General features: G+C 33.2%; 1 protein-coding gene across 3 annotated transcripts in view; it reads left to right on the forward strand.

The window, feature by feature from the left end:
* The first annotated feature begins 1,266 nt into the window (after positions 1-1,266).
* Positions 1,267-21,271, forward strand: part of LOC110376232 (phospholipid phosphatase 2) — a 33,874-nt gene continuing 13,869 nt past the window's right edge. Inside the window, exon 1 of one of the 3 annotated variants that reach the window (XM_021334641.3) lies at positions 1,267-1,557. In XM_021334641.3, coding sequence (XP_021190316.3) covers positions 1,405-1,557 — 153 coding nt within the window. In that variant the 5' untranslated portion in view covers positions 1,267-1,404. Of the gene's footprint in view, positions 1,558-13,745; positions 13,874-15,788; positions 15,932-21,271 lie in introns of those variants that run through there. The other 2 variants (XM_064038297.1, XM_049844978.2) reach the window with 2 other exon arrangements.

Here is a 21,271-nt window from a genome sequence, read left to right on the forward strand (position 1 = left end):
ACTGTCAAAGATCTTCGATGAATGATACATAGATAACATAATTCTTCTTTACTGGAATCGAGTAAAAAGAAAGCTTATTACGAGTGTATTAAGTACCACTACAACCTTTCTAAAGTGTACTCATTAAATTCCAAGAATTCGTCATCTCACAAAAGAATAGACAATTTAAACAGTGCAGCTGTCATATGACCCAACCCAATTATACCGGTACCAATCCACAGGTCAAAGATCAGATAATACGGAAAAAGAACGGAAACTCCATTGAAGACTGTTTGATAAGAGAACTATCTCTGCCTATTCTCTTGTTTCTTGCGTAACTTTGACTATGTCTACGCACAGACCGTAGACTAAACTGTCGGCCGATGGTTGGCCCACTGGTTTTTTTTTTAATAGAAAATCGTGAATTCAATCAAAGTTTTTAGTCATTCTGATACCGGATTCATCTTCATACCTACTGATTTATGAGTCCAAACCAACTATAGGCTTTTTTATGGGAAATTATCAAATGACTCCTCCCGCCGTGGGTTAGCAGCGTGAGAGTGTCAGACTCTTACTGACTAAAACCCATCATGTTCCTTCGTAGGCCTTTTATGTCCCAGGGCGGTGGTAGCTCTTTCGAACAATCCCGCAGCCCCGAACCAACTATCGGCCGACTAAAAGTTTGTAATGTGTTCTCTAAAAGCCGGAACTTGTGGAGCACACATACAAACGTCTTATATGTATGAGGGTGACCCACAAACTGACATAACGTCTCTCTTTGTACTTATTAGTATTCACTCGGCTTACGTGAATGAATCATAGGAGATATTGTGTTTATTTTGCCGATTGTTATATACTGGATGTGATATGGTAAACTGTTTGTCACTTATATGTACAAACAATAACATATGTTAACAATAATAAATAGCATTTTTTATAAATAAAAAGTTTAGTCAGTTTTTAAACAACGATTTAAAGAAGAGATGGAAAAAATTAAGTATGTAAGTTGAAAATGAATGTAAGTAAGTAGGTACATAGGAACTTTATCACAATGTTTTGAAGTTTCAATGCATTGAAATTTGCACTGAATGGATAAGGTCTTAAGGATAGTTATAAAAGAAAAATATGCTTTCATTCAAAATCCTACAAAAAAAATAAATTTCTCGTATTGAACCACGTGGGAACTCCCATCCTTGCTCTAAATTCCATCTCACTCTAGACGAGTCTACCGATTGACCTTTAAGTACAGCACCTACGCTCATAAGACTTCCAGTCGCGATATATCATTGTGCGCACGATCACCGTTGCGCACACGCTGACAGTCAGTCGCCGCGATATCTCAACTTCGAACACTTGAGAATCAAGCATTCTTAAAAAACAATTCAAAAACATGTGTAAAAATTAAATTCATAAATCGAATTTTATATGTTTTACTTTTTTTATGTGACAGTGTTTTTATTTCGAACTATGGGTGTGTTTGAATGTGTGGTGGCCAGTAAAATGAATCCTACTGAAAGCACGGAGGTTTTTACTATAAATATGGCTTCGAACGAAACTTTGAATGAACCTGTGCGACTGGTAAGTTGCTTTGTTATTGTTATAATTAATTCTAAATCACATTGAATAGTCAGTGTTATAGATAAGATAAACTATCAGATTCATACATGTTTATTATCTGTGGTGAATTGGCGGGAACATCGTGATCTCGATATTAGGTTAAATTAATACGTATTTCTAATTATAAAGGAGGAAGGAATAGGAAAAATGCAAAGGTAGGTTTAAAAAATCCTTGATAAAAGTCGTTTCGTCATTGTAAACTAGTTTTTCCTGTCAGAAAAAAATACAGTTCCTGAAATCAAAGAGAAAGGAGGTAAACAGCCTTATTTACCTATACAATTAAAACCCTTCTGTCATTCATAATTTTTAGGACAAAGTGTACCTATGTTTCAGTGATGTTCCTAATGAATACAGATACTCGTTGAAATATGTTGCCACTAACATAATATGTGTGTTTACTTACAAAATTGCACATATGAAATGCATATTCATAGATAGGTACTTATGAATTCTCTTCCTCAACTTTGTCATTAGTCTTGTTTATGCTGACTTACTAACATAATATTATCTAATAATAATATTATGAGCAAGTGCCATAATATGTGTAGTTCCTTAACGTTATTTGTTACAGTGCACTTGGGTATTAGATAAGATAGTTCTGTATGTATAATCATTATTATAATCATACTCATTAGGACACAAATATAGTTGACTTTCTACTTGTCTTTACATTTATTTTTCATCAGAGTTATCTACTTCTTCTTTTCCTCAAAGCGATTTATGTGCAGTTTTGAGAATTTCGATGTCAATGACCTTCAAACTTTTAAATTACAAAACCGGTGACTGTAACCTGTTTTATGGGTATACAATCATACGTGTAAGTGTATTATTCAGAAGTAAGTACATATAGGTACCTAAGTGCAAAAAAACTGGGACACAACGGTTTTGATCGGACTAGCTGGTAAAAAGAATAATAGAAATGTTTTTTTTTCAACTGTAAGTAGGTATTTCTGTAATTGATTCAGTTACTAGTATCTATAGACGAAAGCACATCAACCAACCTTAATCTGTATTTTATAAGGGTAAAAATCTATTGAAAACATTTTCAATTAATTTTCGGAAAATGTCTTACTGGACGTACTTTCAATTTTTCTCACTGATCAACATTCATACTTATCTGGCACAAGAAAAACAACCTTCCGGACGTGAGTGGATACCTCAGGAAACAGGTAGTCAGCTGGCAATATTGGATGGTACCTACATGACGTCATAAGATATGCCATCATGCCACAAACTGGTTTAGTAACCCCATGAACGGATGTTATGGATTTCTATAGGTATATAACCCTTCATAAGAACGTACAGTCAACTTCAGGTCAGTGGTAACAGTTTCATAGGAAAATCTTACTTATTACTATTGAGTTAAGGTGCATGACAGTTACCACTGATGTGCGGTCTACTACAAAATGAATGGAGTGTGGATAGTACAATCGTTCAAGGATAATGTATGAACTATTATGTCTAACGAGTATACAATGAATCCCCTTACGTAGGTATGCTTTGTAGTGTCTCAAGACATCTGTTTTATTTGAGAACCGGTTAAAAGTGCGATATGGTTTTTCCACATTGCAATTTTTAATTCTGAAAATTGTAGTAGGTAAGTGTAAAGGGCTTATTACACTTGACTTACCTTGGCCCAAGATTATTGCTATCACCCTTTTATGGTGACATGTGACATATTTTCTTAGAACATCATTCAACATGACATACCAATACTTGTCTATAATGTTTAACAGTTATGTCTAAAATTAACTATTAGCGAAAATTCGCAATCAACAGTAGTAAAACCACTGATAACATGTTTTGTCCACGCTCCAATATAACACTGCCCTATATTCGTCACACATTGGTCACCAAAGATAATATTAATTCACACACAGATTTTTCTAATGAAAATAATAATTCTCATAAATATATCATTTTATTGTCCTGTTTTATAATTAGGTTTATGAATAATAAAATAAGTAGTCAGTTAATTGCTTTAGTCATACTTTATCGGGTAAATATAGTTATTTGCAAAATTACCTACCGTTCTGGTACAGTCCCATTAATTTATTAGCTACTAGTCGTTATACTAAACTTCTGCTTATAACTACTTAATGATCATCATCAGTCCATTTATTATTGTATTTCTTTGGATAACGTAACTCTGGACAATCCTTACGTATGTAGATCTGTGTTCTACATAAGTTGTGGCTATAACGCCCAACCTTTTGCCGAGAAGAAGTGGCGCAACTACCTGAAAGGCATTCCAAAACTTTAGACTTAATATTATACCTACTTCGGATTAATTCTCCACCCATAAGTTTTGGACCTGATGTAGACCTCTGGCCCCTCTAGTTTGGCTTAATGGTCTGTACCACTATTTTCCAATACGATTTTGAGCTACATTGACTCGACACAAATTAACATAATCAAATCAATGAGTAAACAATTTATTAATGAGGATTTTTGTCATAATGATATCTTATATCTTGATCATATCGTATGATCGATTGACGTCTGTTTCCGTACTGCAATGCTGCAAACAAATTTTTGAGCCTAATTAGAAGGTTTTTTAGTATTTGTCTGAATATTTCAAAAATATGCGAGAAGGGGATGACCAAAGAACGATATGGAAGAGCTCAGACCAGAACTTGGGTGGACCTCCGCTTATCTGGTTAAAAAGCAATGTCTTAGACCTTTCTTGATAAAAATTCAATCAAACAACAAAACGAATTTTTCAAATCAGACCAGCACTTTCTGAGATAAGCGAGCACATTTAGGCAAACAAACTCTTCAGTTTAAAAATATTATTGTATATTAAACAGAAGATATACATATATAGATGATACTAAAGAAATCTACATTCCACAATTAGCACTAATAACTGATTACAATCTCACTTCCAGCCAGGATTAAAAAATAAAAGAAAGTCGTAATCACGAATCCATTAAATAATGTATCGATAAAGACAAAAACTGTATCGGATGACTGCTGTAAGATATCGATACATAAGTATGATAATATTTGCCGTAGTACGATTAACGCTGCAGTCTTGGAGCTCCTCACATTTCAAATAAATTCTTGGACGTTGTTTTGTTTTTGTAAATATTTGCAGTTTATATTGTCACGGATGAAGGAAAGATAGCGGAGATGCCATGGGGACGGTAGGTCAGGCACCTTCTTGTAGGTCTAAATAACATACGGTAGTCGTAATCTGTTAATAGAACTAACTAGGCGTTAGGATTCCTTGTCAAATCAAAACCAGTCTGCGAAATTTAGTCTTGATTGATTAGTGATTTTATTTTGAAAATAATGAGCGGGTTCCATAGAAGGCGTGTGAGGGCCTAGTAAGGTTCTTCGTCCCCCAAAGATCCGCATTCTGGCGCGCTAAAATCTTAAGAGATTTTGGATTATGACATCTCTGCTAATAATCTATGTCCTCCATGAATGTTATGGAATTTATTCGATTAATGACAAGAATGGAAGGAAAGTTTCTTAAGTCGATAAAATTCATGTGTTTCAGTAAAAAAGGTAATTGTTAGTTTATGTTCGATGCGGTGATGCGCGTCATTCGATGGAAGAATTTATTTGGAATCGATTACGAAGTTTTTTATTAGATTTACGATTAGCGTTATCGATGGAATTTTTGAAAGCAAGAAAGTAATTTATCGGTAAATACTTATTAAGTTTTCCTTCTATATATACCTGAAGTAGATCATTATCTGCCTAGGATTTCCCCAACTAGAGGTATGTTGGGTTCGGCCTCCAATCTTAACGGATGCAGCTGAGTAGTACCTAATTGTACAAGTAGTTACCTGCAGTAGATGAATATAACAATTAATTTTCCTTTTATAAAAAAAATGTCAATGTAGTTATTTAAGTTCGTGTGAAACTGTTAACTGTCTTTAAGAGCGTGTACGTCAACCGCGCGCCATTTGGCCTAAAATGGTACTTTTCAAACCACTGTTTCTCAGTAACTACTTATCCTATAACTATGTTATTTTTTAATAACGCAAGGTAATTTCACTGTCTATATAGTTAATTGAACATAAATTTCAATTTGTGTAGTTTAAATACTTAAAACCCCTATAACGTAACAGATGTTTTATAAAATTCCCGTTCAGCGTCTATTTCGAAGCTTAAATTCATGTGAAAACAGTGGCAAATCTAATCATATTTATTTTTTTACTCATAGACGAAATCCCCATGCCTATAGTTAGTTGAAAACATTTTTGATTTAGGTCTCTATCTTTCAGAAAAAAATATTTTAACAATGTGAAAAATTGTGAATTTCAAATGCTTTTTTTACCTATCTATCTTACTTAATTTAATATAACAATTATTTACTATAGTAATATAACTCTTTCTTTAAAACATAAACTTTATATTATAATTTAATCTCTCGTTTTTAATTTTTTATAAATTATTTAAAAACTACTATAAAACGCTGCACGCGAGTCAACTCAAACCAGACCGCCGCAAGGCTTCACAGAGAGAGGACGTGTCGCTCCGTCACATCGCGTAGGGTGAATAACCTCTGCCGTGGATACCGAGAATAGAGTACATTTCAAGCGCGACCAACAAATCTTGATACATTACTATTTTATTTAAAGCTCAATTTTGAAGCATATTTTTTTATCGATTGAGTTGAAATTATGTTTGAATGTTCAGTTTTAATGACAATGTATGATTCTATATCCAATATGGCGGTATACCCAAGATGGATAAAAAAATGTTTTTAATGCATTCCTACGATATGGGTATCAAATGAAAGGGCTTGCTATGAATAACTCGAAAAAAAATGTGTCGCGAGTCTAAATCCAATATGGCGGACTCCTTAGGCTAGAAATCACTTATTGCAGATGTCTGTTACGAATCGAGCTATATTATTTTTTTTTCATTTTGGATGTACCCAAATTTTGACTTTTGATCTCGAATAACTTTTGAAGCATATAGGATAGATAACTTAAAACTTTATTTGCAATGGTAAACCCAAGCTCTTCACCAATATTTGGCTTTCCGGCAATTGTTGTTATTTGACCACAATTTTTCGGTCTGGATGGACTGGACCATTCATATAAAATAAACAATCAATTTTTCAAATCGGTCCAGGCGTCTTTGAGAAATCGAGAACGATCAAATTGAGAACAATCACAAAACAATCTAATTGAAACCTCCTTTCTTTTTTTGAAATCGGTTAAAATACAGAAACTCTTAACATTGTCATTAATCATCAGTCGACTATTTAGTACTGTTGAAAATTGTATGTAATATACAGAAAGTCCTCAAAACCAAGGTTTTCATAGGTGCCCGATTTTTTTGCAAAAGAGTGTAAGTATTGACGACTTATTTTCATGCTTTTATATTTTAGACATCCATAGACTTACACTATTTTCCCGCTATTAACTATTTACTAAATAATATATTTTTTGTTCTACCAATTTCACTCGAAAGGATCAAAATGGTTTGTGTGACTATACGTGAAGTATGATAGGCACGCACACAGCCGCGACGCTAGTCTGCGCGGTTTTTTGCGTTGAATTACCTAAAGTTGACATCGCGCGCCGAGCGTATACGCTCTTAATAGGCAAGCAAAGGTACGATCAGCCTTTTATTTTAGTATTATTCTCATAACAGTTTTCCTTGCTACATTCTTACCTTGACAGGGGCAAAAATAATGGAGCTTCTGCCAAGTACTGAAGTGATTCAGCCCACTAGGCAACAGTAACTGTTAAATTAGTCATCATCTTGCATACCTTCGGAGAAATATGTTTTCTTAAGGTTAAAGTTAATGATACCAGGTAAGATATTTTTAGTTATCCTCATCCTTAAGTTAGTCATTAAGAGAAGGTAATATCTTTTTCAAGATGGCATCTCAGGAAATCTTCAGTTCACATAAAACTGTGAAGCGGCGCCGTAACTGCGATGAGAATTTCTGCGATACGATTTTGCGCGGCAAACTGTTTGATAGATAGGTAAATCAAAGTTATAAAAATGTATGTATTCTGCTAAATGCTTCGTAAAAAAACAACGTTTTGTTACAATACTTTTTCATTCAATAAATATTGTTTTATATGTGTATTGTTAACGAACTCAGTCTTCGGAACTAATGTTCGTAAACCGTGTGTTGTGACGTCATCAAATAATTGTTGGATGCGGGTGATGCATGCAATGTGTTTGTTGTAAAAAATATAATTAGGGTCATAATGATACCTATCAAGGTTGAAAATGAATTGGGTTGTTTTAAGTTAAAAATAAAGCTGGTATTACCATTAGTAGCAGTCGAGGTCACTATTAATTCAGCATCATCATCACAAACCTAGGTAGGTAAATGAGCAGGTATGCATATATAACTTGAAATAAGGTATTCAATGTATGTTTTAAAGCATGCATAGCTTATGTGCTTGACCAAATGCAACGAAGAACAAAGGTAAACCCATTAAATCAAGCCAAACACTAACCTTAAGAAAAATATAAAGGGCAAGACAAATGTTCCTAAACTGCACAAAATTCATTTTCATTCCAATTTCAGTATGCAATGTAGGTAAATGGTAAGTAAAGTGATGTAAATAAACCGAAGCGCCAAATAATTCGGTTGTGACCAATTCACCGGTCTCTATGCTCCAGAATGACAGATTAGTATCATATTACTCATTCGCACATTAGCACGAGACGAAATAAATTAAACCTAATTTTGCACAATTGGGACCTGGAAATGTATATTTTAGCACTGAAATGCACTTTCAACGATACTTTCATTTCAGTTTATTCGAGTATTTGTTTGCATAATTGAATGGATTCGCTGAAGAAGTTGCTAATTTTTTTTTTTCGAAGTATAACTTAAAGGCTTCGTGACTTTCACTTTCACTACTAATCATGGTATTCTTGACCAAGTTTACTGGGTTTCAGTAGGTGAGAAACTACTTGAGTTTTCCGTTTAAATATTATCCCCATATAATACGGTAGTACATTTTTAACAAAGTTAGAAAGTTAAGGATTTTATTGACTTGATAAAAGTTTAGATTAGTATTTTTACGCTAGATAATGTGGGACCATCATTCCTCCGATCCTCATCCTTAGGATGTGGATAACAGAATCCGCAGATTCAGTACTTCTGACTCATCCTGCAGTTTTTAGCAGTTCACAAATGTTCTTAAGACTAGGTATAACCTAGAATCCTACCTAGATAATCTAGACACATTAGATCCACGTGAACTTCACTTAAAGCTAATTAAATTCATTGTTTTAAATTGATGTAAGTAGGTATAATATGGTTATCCCACAGATTAGGTTTCGAGATGAAAATGATACGGATTAAGTTGAAAGCTGGTTTTTATCTTGCTTGAACATCTGACATTTTTATTAGATATTATTGGAGATGAATCATAAATGATAAGTCTGAGATAATGTATTATTGATATTACGATATTTTTCTATAAAGTTGTTTGTGGTTATATGGGTACATGAGTACCTAGATTTTTAATAGGCCTTTTCATGCAATAAGAACCCCATGAAGTTTTTATTTTAAACTAAGCAATGAAATTAGTGGACCGACGATTTAAAGAAGGTGGCTGCCAGTGGATCGGGCTGCCCAAGACCGGGATGGTAAGGTTGGCGTTCTTTAGGGAAGGCCTACGTTCAGCGTTGGACGGCAATTGGCTGATAAGATTATGAATCACTGAAATGTTGAAAGTCAAATGCATTGGTAAAAAGCAACAGTTACAGATTTTCATAAAAATGAAAAAAAAAGAATAGCAAAAAATTATGAAAAACTCAATATTATCTTCTCCATTAGGTACTTTATTTTTACTTACCACAAGACCCACAAAACCCCCAATTTCAGCCACTATTGACTCATAAGCAAACATTCACTTACCTATTATCCTTCAAGAGTATCCGCTTAACGCTGTTTCATCGATATTCATAATAAAAATCGAATCTAAGAAATAATTACGTAAATACCTTTGTTAACAAGATCCGTGTAGATTTCTCGTAATAGCCACAAGAGTTTAAATAAAAATAACATTGTTTTAGTGTAGCTAGAACTACAAAACCCAGATGTTTTAACTAAAACAAATAGTTTGAAAGAGGGATCCGGGTGCAGATTATATGCGTTTGGTATAAATGTATGTTATGTTAACCTAGGTAATGGAAATAACTGTTATTGGCAAATAATAATCACGAATGTTAAGTTCCTAAATATGTAATCGTAAAAACTATTGTATTGTTTGTCTCTACCAGACCTACTACAGGTCCTGGATTTTCGGAAGGCGATCGTAGGGCCGAAGCTAATATGCTGAAGCTGAGACAACTATGATGAAATGGTGACACAAAATAAAAAATAAAACTATTATTGTTGGGTATTTCATTGGTCTTAATCAGGTGCCTGAGCATTTATCTAGAAAACAAATGCTAAGACTTGGGATTTAAACTTAGGCCTTCAAGCTTTAACGCCAACCTTATGACAACGTGACCTGCGAATAAGTTATTACACCTACTCACAACTCAGGCTACTGGAAAGAAAAAATAAATTTTAATACTTCTTCTACTCGACGACAGATGGCGCTGTTCTCAAATTGTATGTTGTTATACAAAATAATTACTTTCTGTGTTTGATAAATAAAGCTAACAATGAACAGTAAGGAATTCGGAGAATAACTTATAATCGCTATTGTTTTTTTCTTATCAAATCTACGAAACTTTTATAACGTAAGTTATAATCAAACAAAGTTTTTTACAGTTCTCTTATAGGTAATCAGACAGTCTGCTGTAGTTGGTATTAAAGGACCATTCATATTCAGACATTGTGGTTTTTTTTTATGATAAGGGTATACCTATTTTTCAACACATACTCGACACTGCATGAAAAACTTCCTTTGCCCAACAAAGCAAGTTTTTCATGCAGTGTCGAGTTTTCACTATACTTTCTCAATGTCGATTGACGTTTAATTTCATTTGAGATTGTCAGAAACATCGATTTGAAGTAATTAGAAAAGAAGAAATGATTTGATTGGAAAATCTGAATCTATCGTAAAATTAATTATAAACTGCCTTGAAAACAATTATGAAACCTAAAGAGAATAATTATGTCACTATACTAACACTGAGTAGTTACATGGGGATGCAACTGACACTGGAGAGAAAAGGTTAAACGCTTCCACAAAACGAAACGCGCCAATCATAAGTGAAATGTTTATAACTATGAAGTTATAAATAGTGCGTAAACAATAAAGTTATTTATTAACTGACGGTAAAGCTATCACTCGTGCGCTTCGATTATCCGACGCATCTTGAGTTATGCGCCGGCGCTTACGTCTTCATGCGGTATGGACCCAAGATAGTTATCCACTTGTTGTTTCTTTTTTTGCTCGTAATCGTAAACTTTAAATATTTCTTTTGTAGTCTAATAGATTTTTACACTTAAAATTTTGTTTATCAAAAGTCAATTTGTCAAAAGACAATTTTGTTTATCCCAGAACCCCAGATTTAATTTTATATTTTGTATGTTTGACTGTGGTTTAACTTGGATAGTCTTAGGTCTAAATTCACCGATAACACACACGTCAGTTTTGTGAAAAACTAACGTTTATGTTGTCGGTGAACATGGGCCTTAGATAGCCATTTATTTAGCTAGCTATTTTAAGACACGATTTCTTCATCATTTCTTGGTTCTATCTAACATTATAACACTCACTGGTAGATATAACAGATAACCAGTCGACCTGTGACCGGGTGCGCGAAGAGAGCCTTTATTTATCACCACCCGCTTATTTATTGTAGCTAAGGCCGTTTACATAGTGGCTGATAATCACCGTTTTGAAGTGGTGATTATTGTTACTTTTGTGCTGTTTTACGTCTGAAAATTTAGTTTTTTATTAATTGGGAAATTTTAACTTGTATTCCATGGCGAATTAATTTATGAGGTCTTAAAAATATTACCAAAATTAAAGGCAGGTTCAATAAAAGAAAATGTGAAAAAATACAGAGCTCCAGTATTACAACAACCAACTACCAAAATATATTATGACGGGTGCCTTGTTTTCAGTGTTAGTTTTTTGTAACAAGTCTTTCCACATTTTAAATTATACCGCAAAGTTACCCGAATGCCCATCTTCCGTGGTTTATCATAGTATATTTAAAAAAAAAATATAGTTAGTTAATTTACAATTTTGTTTTACAGATTACTTTGTACTTACAAAACAATTTAGTCAGTGTACACAAATCCTAAAGGGGTGAAGTAATATATAGAATCTATTTGTCGAGGGCTAGGTGTTCCGACTAATGATCTAAGATAAACTATAGTGATTTATTTATATTCTATTTGTTGCTTGACGGCTTTCAAGCCTGTGGGGCCTGTTGTGAAATGTTTTAATTAATTTGTTATGTTTTGTATGAAGGTGTAAGTTACGTGTCGTGTTTCTTGTCGTGTGTCGTGTCGTGTGTCTTGGTTTTATGTTTTACACGTAACTTGTCTATTAGTTGAAAATTTCATTCTTTTGACGTTCAAAAATTGACAAAATATATTTTTTCGTTAAAATTATTGACCATTAAAACAATAAAGTAAGGATTTATTTATTGATGTAAAATTGGGTAGGTGAAAATTTTAAATTCGTTTTAGTTCCTACGTACCGCGAGCACATATTATACCTACCATTTTAAAGTAAGTAATAGGTTTATTATAAAGATGGATTGGCATTACTATATATAACTTAAATGAAAAGTAAATAGAAAAAAGACAACATTCATATAGATACACATTTATATTTACCATAGGAACACACACTTCTAATGAGATTGAACCAATGCGTCATGTACTGATAAATGAAACCACATCAATTAATTGCCTACAATTAATTTTTCCCCTACAATTGAGTCATGGAACAATAGTTTAAGTCCATACCTATTTGGTGCTTAATTATATGTCTATGTGACTATGTGCATGTCATCATCCTCCGAGCCTTTTCCCAATCTTGTTGGGGTCGGCTTCCAGTCTAACCGGATTCAGCTGAGTACCAGTGCTTTACAAGAAGCGACTGCCTATCTGACCTCCTCAACCCAGTAACCCGGGCAACCCGATACCCCTTGGTTAGACTGGTATCAGACTTCCTGGCTTCTGACTACCCGTAACGACTGCCAAGGATGTTCACTGACAGCCGGGACCTACAGTTTCACGTGCCATCCGAAACACAGTCACTGGTGTCTATACCATATCATATCATGACTATGTCCATGTAACAAATAAAAATATATTGTGCTATTTTTATAGCTAGGTAAAACGCTGTAGTAGATATAGGCAAAATAATTTGGCTAACTATTTGGTTTACAATTTAAATAATAATAGGTAAAAATGTGTACGTAGTAGTAGGTAAATTACTTCATGGTGTATAAACATAGTCGAATGGAGTTTATCTTGTTCTGATGATGAGATACAAATATGTACATTCCTAGGTAAAACTCTCTTTCTATAAGCATTCATACCTTCATGTGCCTAACTTAGATGAATATTTACATATCTTTAACTAATCATGCCTATGTAAGACCCGGTTGGGTGGCGTTTGTTCGAGACGACTTACGTTCAGCAGTGGACGGCAATCGGCGGTATAATGACGATGATACTTAAACTTCCATAGATATACCAATGGAATCAGCCTTGTATTTCGCACTTTGAAACCTTCAGAGTTTTTCAGTAACAACCGCATTAAATGACTCATGACTACCAGTATTGGGGACTCACCTTTAACCAAAAATCGTCATTATGACGCTCCAACCGACTTCTACCTGACTTGCACTCAAATGTAGGTCAGTTAACTTACGGAACTAAAGTGACTGTTAAGTTCTCAATAAAAAAGTGTAATTTTAATATTAATTAATACATTAACTAGGGTATTATGACGTATTGTATTACAGGCAGGGTTTTCCTTAAACTTACTCATCTTTTGTGTCAACTACTAACTGCTGTCACGTAGAACGTTCAGTTAATTATTAACTGTTTAATAGTGCGGATTGATTGACAGTTTAATTTAAACGAGACCTTATAATAATTTACAAAAAAAACATCGTCAAAAATTAAGTGTTCATTTTGTCAAATAAGTAAGTGACTTTAATTGAATTGACTGAGAATGAAATCAGTGTAAACAATTGAAAGCTAGTGACAATTCAACTTAACAATTGAACTTCAATGTAAAATCAGTTTCATTACAATTAAAGTGTGAAAATGCCAGCGTCCCCGTTGCGCACGAGTGTGCAAGAAATCAAGAGAATTGCTTCAATAACAGTCAATATGAGGAAAGAGGTATGTTTGTAAAAGTGTATATGTTATGGTATTATATGGGAATCCCTTCAGTACATGATAAACAGAATATATACTTACTCTGTGACGTGGGGTTCCTAGGGCTTTTACCTTCAAGTAATCTATTCAAAACTATGCTTTTTTCAGAAAACTTTACTTATTTGTAGGATTGTAGAGGTATATGATTTATTTATCCTTTTTAACACGCTTTTATTAACCGACTTCCCAAAAAGGAAGATGCCCAATTCGACGGAATCTTTTATGCCTTCTTTTTAAGTAGATACATATGTTCACTGATTAATCATGAAAGATTTCTGGATCTTTATTGTTTGATAGTTCCCTATATTTCCTAGACCTATACTTCCCAGGTGGTACTGCAGTTATCTATCAAGTCAGGATCTAATGATGGAAACCCTGAGAAATCCAAGGCAACTTTTGATTTTAGGTATATTAGGCAAACAATAAGATTTATCTCCTTTTCAATTTATTGAGTTCAGCTGTACTTTTTTGAGTTAGGTACGTTATCGGATTAGATAGACAATACAAGGTTCTTGAAAATGTAATCCATTTCTCGGATAAACATTGACTCATCTTTCTGAAACTAATAGATAACTACTGAAATATTATGATGGTTATTTTATCAAGTACACGTGTGTAAAAATTATCATGCAGGGAGTGTGTGTCCCTATATCTTATCGATTATCAAGTAGAGCGCAGTTATTATAGGAATTTGGCAACTTGTGTAATCTTTACATTATTATTTATACAGTCTGTTTATTTGCACCATTTTTATATTTTATCTACTGACTGTTTAATATTTTTACGCGAGCTTTAGCGAGGATAATGTCATTACCCTCTTACAAGGGGTATTATATCGAAAATTATAAACGATAAATTCTCTGCAACGACTTTTTAAAGAAATGAAGTAACCATGTCGATAAAATGCAAATAAAAGTCGGTACCCAAAAAAAAATACCAAGGAAAGCTCCTTCATAACTGAAAGAATGTATTATGAATGACAGACACCTCGACAAACAGGCTAAGATAACTTAAAACTATGACCTAACAAAACAATACTGAGAAAACAACTGAGCGCAGCTTATTTACGTCACCGTTGCACTGAAGTAAACAATGATCAGAACTATAGCTTTATTTTGCTAAGTTTAATTTCAGTACATCATAAGGAAACTATCAATTATACTGAAAAAACAAAGTCACTCATTTACATAAGGTTTATATGCAAAATGGTCTTAAGTTACTCGGGAAGAATGTAGCTTTCCAACAATGAAAGATTTTTTTTAATCGGTTCAGTAGTTTCGGGGCCTTTACAAACAAACAAATGAAACCAATGAAAACACCTAGTTTTGATACAATAGACATATGCGTAAAAATATTTTCAAGAATTAGTTCGATTGTCATCATGATGCATCTATTATCAGGATTCTTATGACGAAAACAATCAATATAAAGTATCGAAGATTAACGTCATACGTTTATCTATATACTGACAACCATAAGGGCGTACTCACATGAGTCATAGAGAGAGAAGATAGGTGCAAACTTGGCTCATTTTTAAACGGCACATTTTCGAGATAATACTAGGAGTAGCACACTGTAAACTTTAAGTCAGCCGATAGTTTGGGCTTATAAGTCAGTAGGTATGAAGATGAATGGTAGTACGCACATTACAAAGATCAGGTATTTAGCTGTATCAGGCTGACTGAAAATTATCATTGGCATCAAGAATTACTTTTGAAATATCTTTTGTCAACTATCGGCCGACTGTTTAGTATGCAGTATGTAGGAAATGTAAGTGTCGTTAAATTAGTCACGAGTAAAATACGTTATCAGTCGCGAATAAAATGTCGATATATCAACATGTTTTATTTAGTTAATGTGCTTAAATAGTTCGCTAGTGACATCGATTTTTTGTAAAAAAAATACTTAAGTACGTGATAACTACTTTGGTTTTTTTTTTTAACTAATTGACTGACTTGTGTGGTGTAAAGTGTACTTTGAAATAACATTATGCAGTACCGCGGTTCGTACGAATCTGTCCAGGTAATACATTCAATGATTTAATACTTACATTAGAGAATTTTCGTATCGCAAACTAAACAAATGTACACACATATTTTACATAAATAAACAACAAAAACAAACTTAGATTCGAAATATTGCATGATCAAGCTACTACTTTATGAAGAAAATCTTTTGGATTTCAGGCGGAAGTTTGCAAAAACATCTTTTAAAACAACCCTAAAAATATCCAATAAAAAAATAAGGTTATAAGAATTTTACGAGACATGAATTGCTAGGACTTGCGTCACTTTTGCAGGGGCTTTTCAATTATAAGTATCATACACAGACACCTGTCTATTCAATGTCTGCACATGAGTACCTTTTCAAATAAATATGTAAATTTGCTGACATTGTACTCAATGGGAATCAGTGATTGTGAATATTCACTATTTTATTGCGATCTTCATTTGTTTATCAGTTTTATTTATGTTAATGTGTTATAAGGTCTTTACAGTAAGGTGCTGTTTGAACAAAAGTTTTGTCTGATTTTAGTGTTTAAGGATGCATTTAAAGTATTGATATTCCGGGATAGATTTTTGTCAAAAATATAAAATATGCCATTTGGTAAAAACAGGGCTTTAAAGAAACTAATAAAATTGCCTTCTCATTTTACTTAAAACAAGAACCTATTATCTATAAGAACATACATATTTTCATCCTTTTTCATAATGTTTGGAAATGCAAACCAAAAATTTACATCATGTGTCATTATCAGCACGTGTGTTGCACACAAATGTTGCAATTTCGCGTATATTTTCGAATGTTTTTGATTTATTTGCTAGAAGAAACATATGTAGATATGTATTCGTCACACTGCAGCACACAGATGGAATCTCACTTTTAATTTATTTCAAAATGTCTTGCATTTATTGTTTTGCTGAAATAATACCCGGAAGATGATCGTGATTGAACTGGTTTACTTTGTGATGACGTTTTGAAAGATTATCGAATTCAAAAAAGGCTTCTGTTGAATAAACACTTGATAGGATTTGTCATTCAATTAATTGGAAATTGCAGGTAATTTCATGAAATATGCAATTGCAATGTTGCAAATCTGAAGGTAAAATGACAGATGAATAATATTGTAAAACAGTAATGAACTCATTAGCAGATATTTTGAAATATTTAGTTAATCATAACTGTTAGGCGTAAGCAAAAGCATTGTTATCTTTGACTTCTGAATAAGCTTTTCATATTCAAAATCAAAATCAGTCATATTTGAACCATTGTTTACCATAAAAAATTATAACATATTATGATCGATATTAGATACAAGAAACGAGAAACCAGGATTAAAACAAAAATCAAAAAATAAAAGCTCCTGTTATCCGAATCCCATTGTCTTTATATGTTTCAAAACTATCGATAGATATAATATTGGGAGCGGTTAATCCTCAAATAAACAGTTAATCCATCTATCAATACGGTTGTAAACTGTTATAAAATTGTGTGTGAATCTCTTGCACGTGTTTTTGTTAACAAAACACGATTTTAAAATCATTATCAGTTGTTATCTATTATATCCTAATAACTCTATCTGGTCGGCTTACTTTTAAATTGTAATTGTTCACGATGATTTTACAAAGATAATATTCCTAAGTTTTATAGCTGTGCGTAATAGATAGTAAAATTCTTCCGCTAATATGATGATTGGATTTCAATGATTGCTAGTTTTTGTTTTATAACTATTTATCACAAAAAAATAGAAATAACAAGATAAAAATGTATTCATTTTTATGACACACCTTCGAAACTAAATATGAATTTTACCAAAATGTAGTTTTTGACTCATTATGTTCCCCAAGGATTTAAAAAACCACTTAAATGTAGCAAGCCTGGATTGCATCATGCTAATCAGCTGTCAAATTATATATTCTTGGTAAAACCGCCGATTTGACAACTGGAAATGGGACAAAATGTGTTACACTAACTTTAACGTGAGTGTATAAAAATATGTCTTCTTCCTGTCAATACTTCCTGCCTACGTATATTCGGTACTAAAATATCTATGACTGGTGACTGGACATTATTCATACAAAAAAGTACGTATTTGATAAGAATACTTTACTAAGTTTTGACTCACTATATCCTGTTTTACGTCATCGAGGTCATGTTAGGTCATTTATAATCATCATAGTCGAAATACTTGTACAAAAAAGAAAGGTTTCAGAAATATTTTTTAATTCTCCAAAATTTCCACGCAGCGCATTCTGAAGAAAATCCGGTTTACCTTACCTAAGTAAATAGATTATCTTCCATTGGAATTTCCAAAGTAGACTTGTGGTTTCTAAAATTGACGACTTTAAACTAACTCTACCTACAATATTATAATATTACAATTAATTTCACAAAACATTTTAAATTAGGTATGCGTTCTTTCTTTATACATTATAAAGGCGCGTACGCACGTACGAACACGAACATAGCGAACACAAACACCAGACCCGAACATTTGGTTCGTACGTATGGACGGCATATTCGAACACGAACGCAAACATAGTTCGAGTCGAGTTCGTGAACAACAGTCGTGAACTCTATCTTAGTAGCCATGACGGCTCCGTTGGAAGTGGTCGATTGTGAAGTTATTAAAGCGCTTCGAACACCGTCCATACAGAACACTCTACAAGGATCGCCGCGAACATGTTTGACGAACAGAGTGTTCGATGTTCGATAGTGGTACGCACGTGCGAACCAAGTTGTTGCATATCATGTAACGCAACAAATTTGTTCGTACGTGCGTACGCGGCTTAATACGCATCAAAAGATACCGAAACTTAAGCAAAACCTCACTTATTGTTTAATAGCTAATAACACTCAAAACGTATGCTTTTTGAAATTCAAAATACCTTACACTTTTACGAGCTTTGAACAATATAAAGCTCATTATATTTAAAGCTTTGCCGATTATACAAGAATTGATTAGGACTTAATATTCATAAGCACGTAGGATACCTATTGTTCTCAAAACAATGTTATTATCCGTAATTACTATAAAATGAGCTGTTTGTGTTATGTTTCTCGAAACTGTAAAGAGAGTGTGCAATAATCAAATAATATTGTGTTAATATTAAAATGTTATTATATTAAGCCTAAGAATAAAACAATATTTAATTTATAGTTTGAAAAACAGGCAACTCGTTTTTGAGTTTCGAATAGACCTTATATTCTCCCCTTAGAAATAGGTCATAATTATTAGGAAAAACTATAAAAACGATACGAGCAGTAAAATTAAATTTAGGTGGTGGAAGCTATGAAAGACATGGGGTTTTCTGTCGGCTACTCCAATTTGCCAAAATTTCAGAGTGATCAAAACAAGCACTTTTTTTTCTAATTGTGTAGGTATGTTGTTACAAACTGCGTTTTTGTTATTTTCATTAGGTAGGTACCTACTACTTCCATCGGAAGATAATGTGTGGGCTTAATTTATTGGATGTATAAATCCCACCCAAAACAAAAATGTGAAAGACTGCCAAGTTCGATAATATGGGAATGCTTCGCCTATAAAAGAAGTGAGATCTGAATAAGTACCAAGTTCCATACACATACCTCAGTTAAAAATAGTTACTTTTTAATGATGTTACTTGGCAAGTTTTCATACACCTTGTTATAAACCTACTAAACGCAATGAATCAAGTATTTTATTTTCTATTAAAACTTGCCAAGTAATCATCATTAAAAAGTAACTATTTTTAACTGAGGTATGTGTATGGAACTTGGTACTTATTCAGATCTCACTTCTTTTATAGGCGAAGCATTCCCATATTATCGAACTTGGCAGTCTTTCACATTTTTGTTTTGGGTGGGATTTCATTTATTTTTGTAAGGCTGTTTATTTTATTTTTTTCTTATGATTAAGTTAGTTAAGTAAATGTCTCATTTATACTATCTTTCAGATTTTTAAATATGCACTATGCTTCTTACAAAGAAATTGACTGAACTGACATAACATGTTATCATATATTATGTTCGTGGATCAAAGTTACACATTCGTTATTTTCGAAAGTGACTCACACTTGGCCGTTTTCAGATTTTTACTTTGACTAAATACAAACCTTTGTAACGAATTTCAGATCGGTACGACCATTCGAAGATATATTATATAAATATAGATAAATTTAGTTCGTTTTAGTTCCTTAGGGGTATAAATTTACACTGGGTATTTTACACCTTCATTATTTTGAAACCGACTCACACTTGGCCATTTTCAGATTTTTACTTTGACTAAATACAAACCTTTGTAACGAATTTCAGATCGGTACGACCATTCGAAGATATATTATATAAATATAGATAAATTTAGTTCGTTTTAGTTCCTTAGGGGTATAAATTTACACTGGGTATTTTACACCTTCATTATTTTGAAACCGACTCACACTTGGCCATTTTCAGATTTTTTCCTTTACCTTGACATAAAGACCTACCTCCATGCCAAATTTCAAGTCAATACGACCATTGGAAGTGGTCTAGGTTTTTGATGAGTGAGTCAGTGAATAAGTGAATAAGTGAATCAGTGTATAGTAAAAATAGCGATTTTCTGACGTCAATATCTCAAGACGTACAATAGGTATATTAATAAAATTTTGTATTGTAGATAAGTGAGGGGGTCTCAACAGATACTAGAAATTTGATATGCGTAAATAAAATAGATTTTGAGTTACAGGGGGGTCGAATTTGGCCCGAAATGGTTCGTGTAATATAACCCACGGCCGGTGTGTCGCTTTTTTTGCTCGAACTTGGCGGACACACTGCCGTGTGTCTAGATAAGAATAAACACAACAATTCCGCGAACAAAAGCGACCACATCAAACCATGCTTAATCAGGAATCTTCATACTTTTTGTACTTTTTCCGATGTCACGCTCCGGTCAGAGAGTTCACGGTCGTAAGGAAACGGCTGTAATTCAAACTGAATCTCACACCACTGAAACAAACAAAAAACTACCTTATCTTTCTGAGACAAGGTTCAAAATTGCAAAACACGGCCAGGAAGATACGCTTGACAGACCAGTATAGCTTGACCTCCTTTCGTTCAATTGTCATACTAATTTCTTCGAGGAGAAAGATTGTAGTGTATAAAGAGGGGTCAAGTTATTTCGGACAGGTTTTACATGTAAAATATTCACAAAAACAACGCCGTGAAAATGCTTGAAGCGACGTCTTAAGCTGGATTAATATACTTAGTGCTTACAGGGCTATTGTTTGGGAAGTTGAATCATCTTATGTTGCAGATAGAGAACATTTTGAGACATTTTTGATAATAACCAAACTTACTTAAAATATAGTTACTTATTTTACATTTAGTTTGGCTAATAAAATATTA

Source organism: Helicoverpa armigera, chromosome 15 (genome assembly GCF_030705265.1).
Source record: "Helicoverpa armigera isolate CAAS_96S chromosome 15, ASM3070526v1, whole genome shotgun sequence".
Taxonomy (NCBI): Eukaryota; Metazoa; Arthropoda; class Insecta; order Lepidoptera; family Noctuidae; genus Helicoverpa; species Helicoverpa armigera.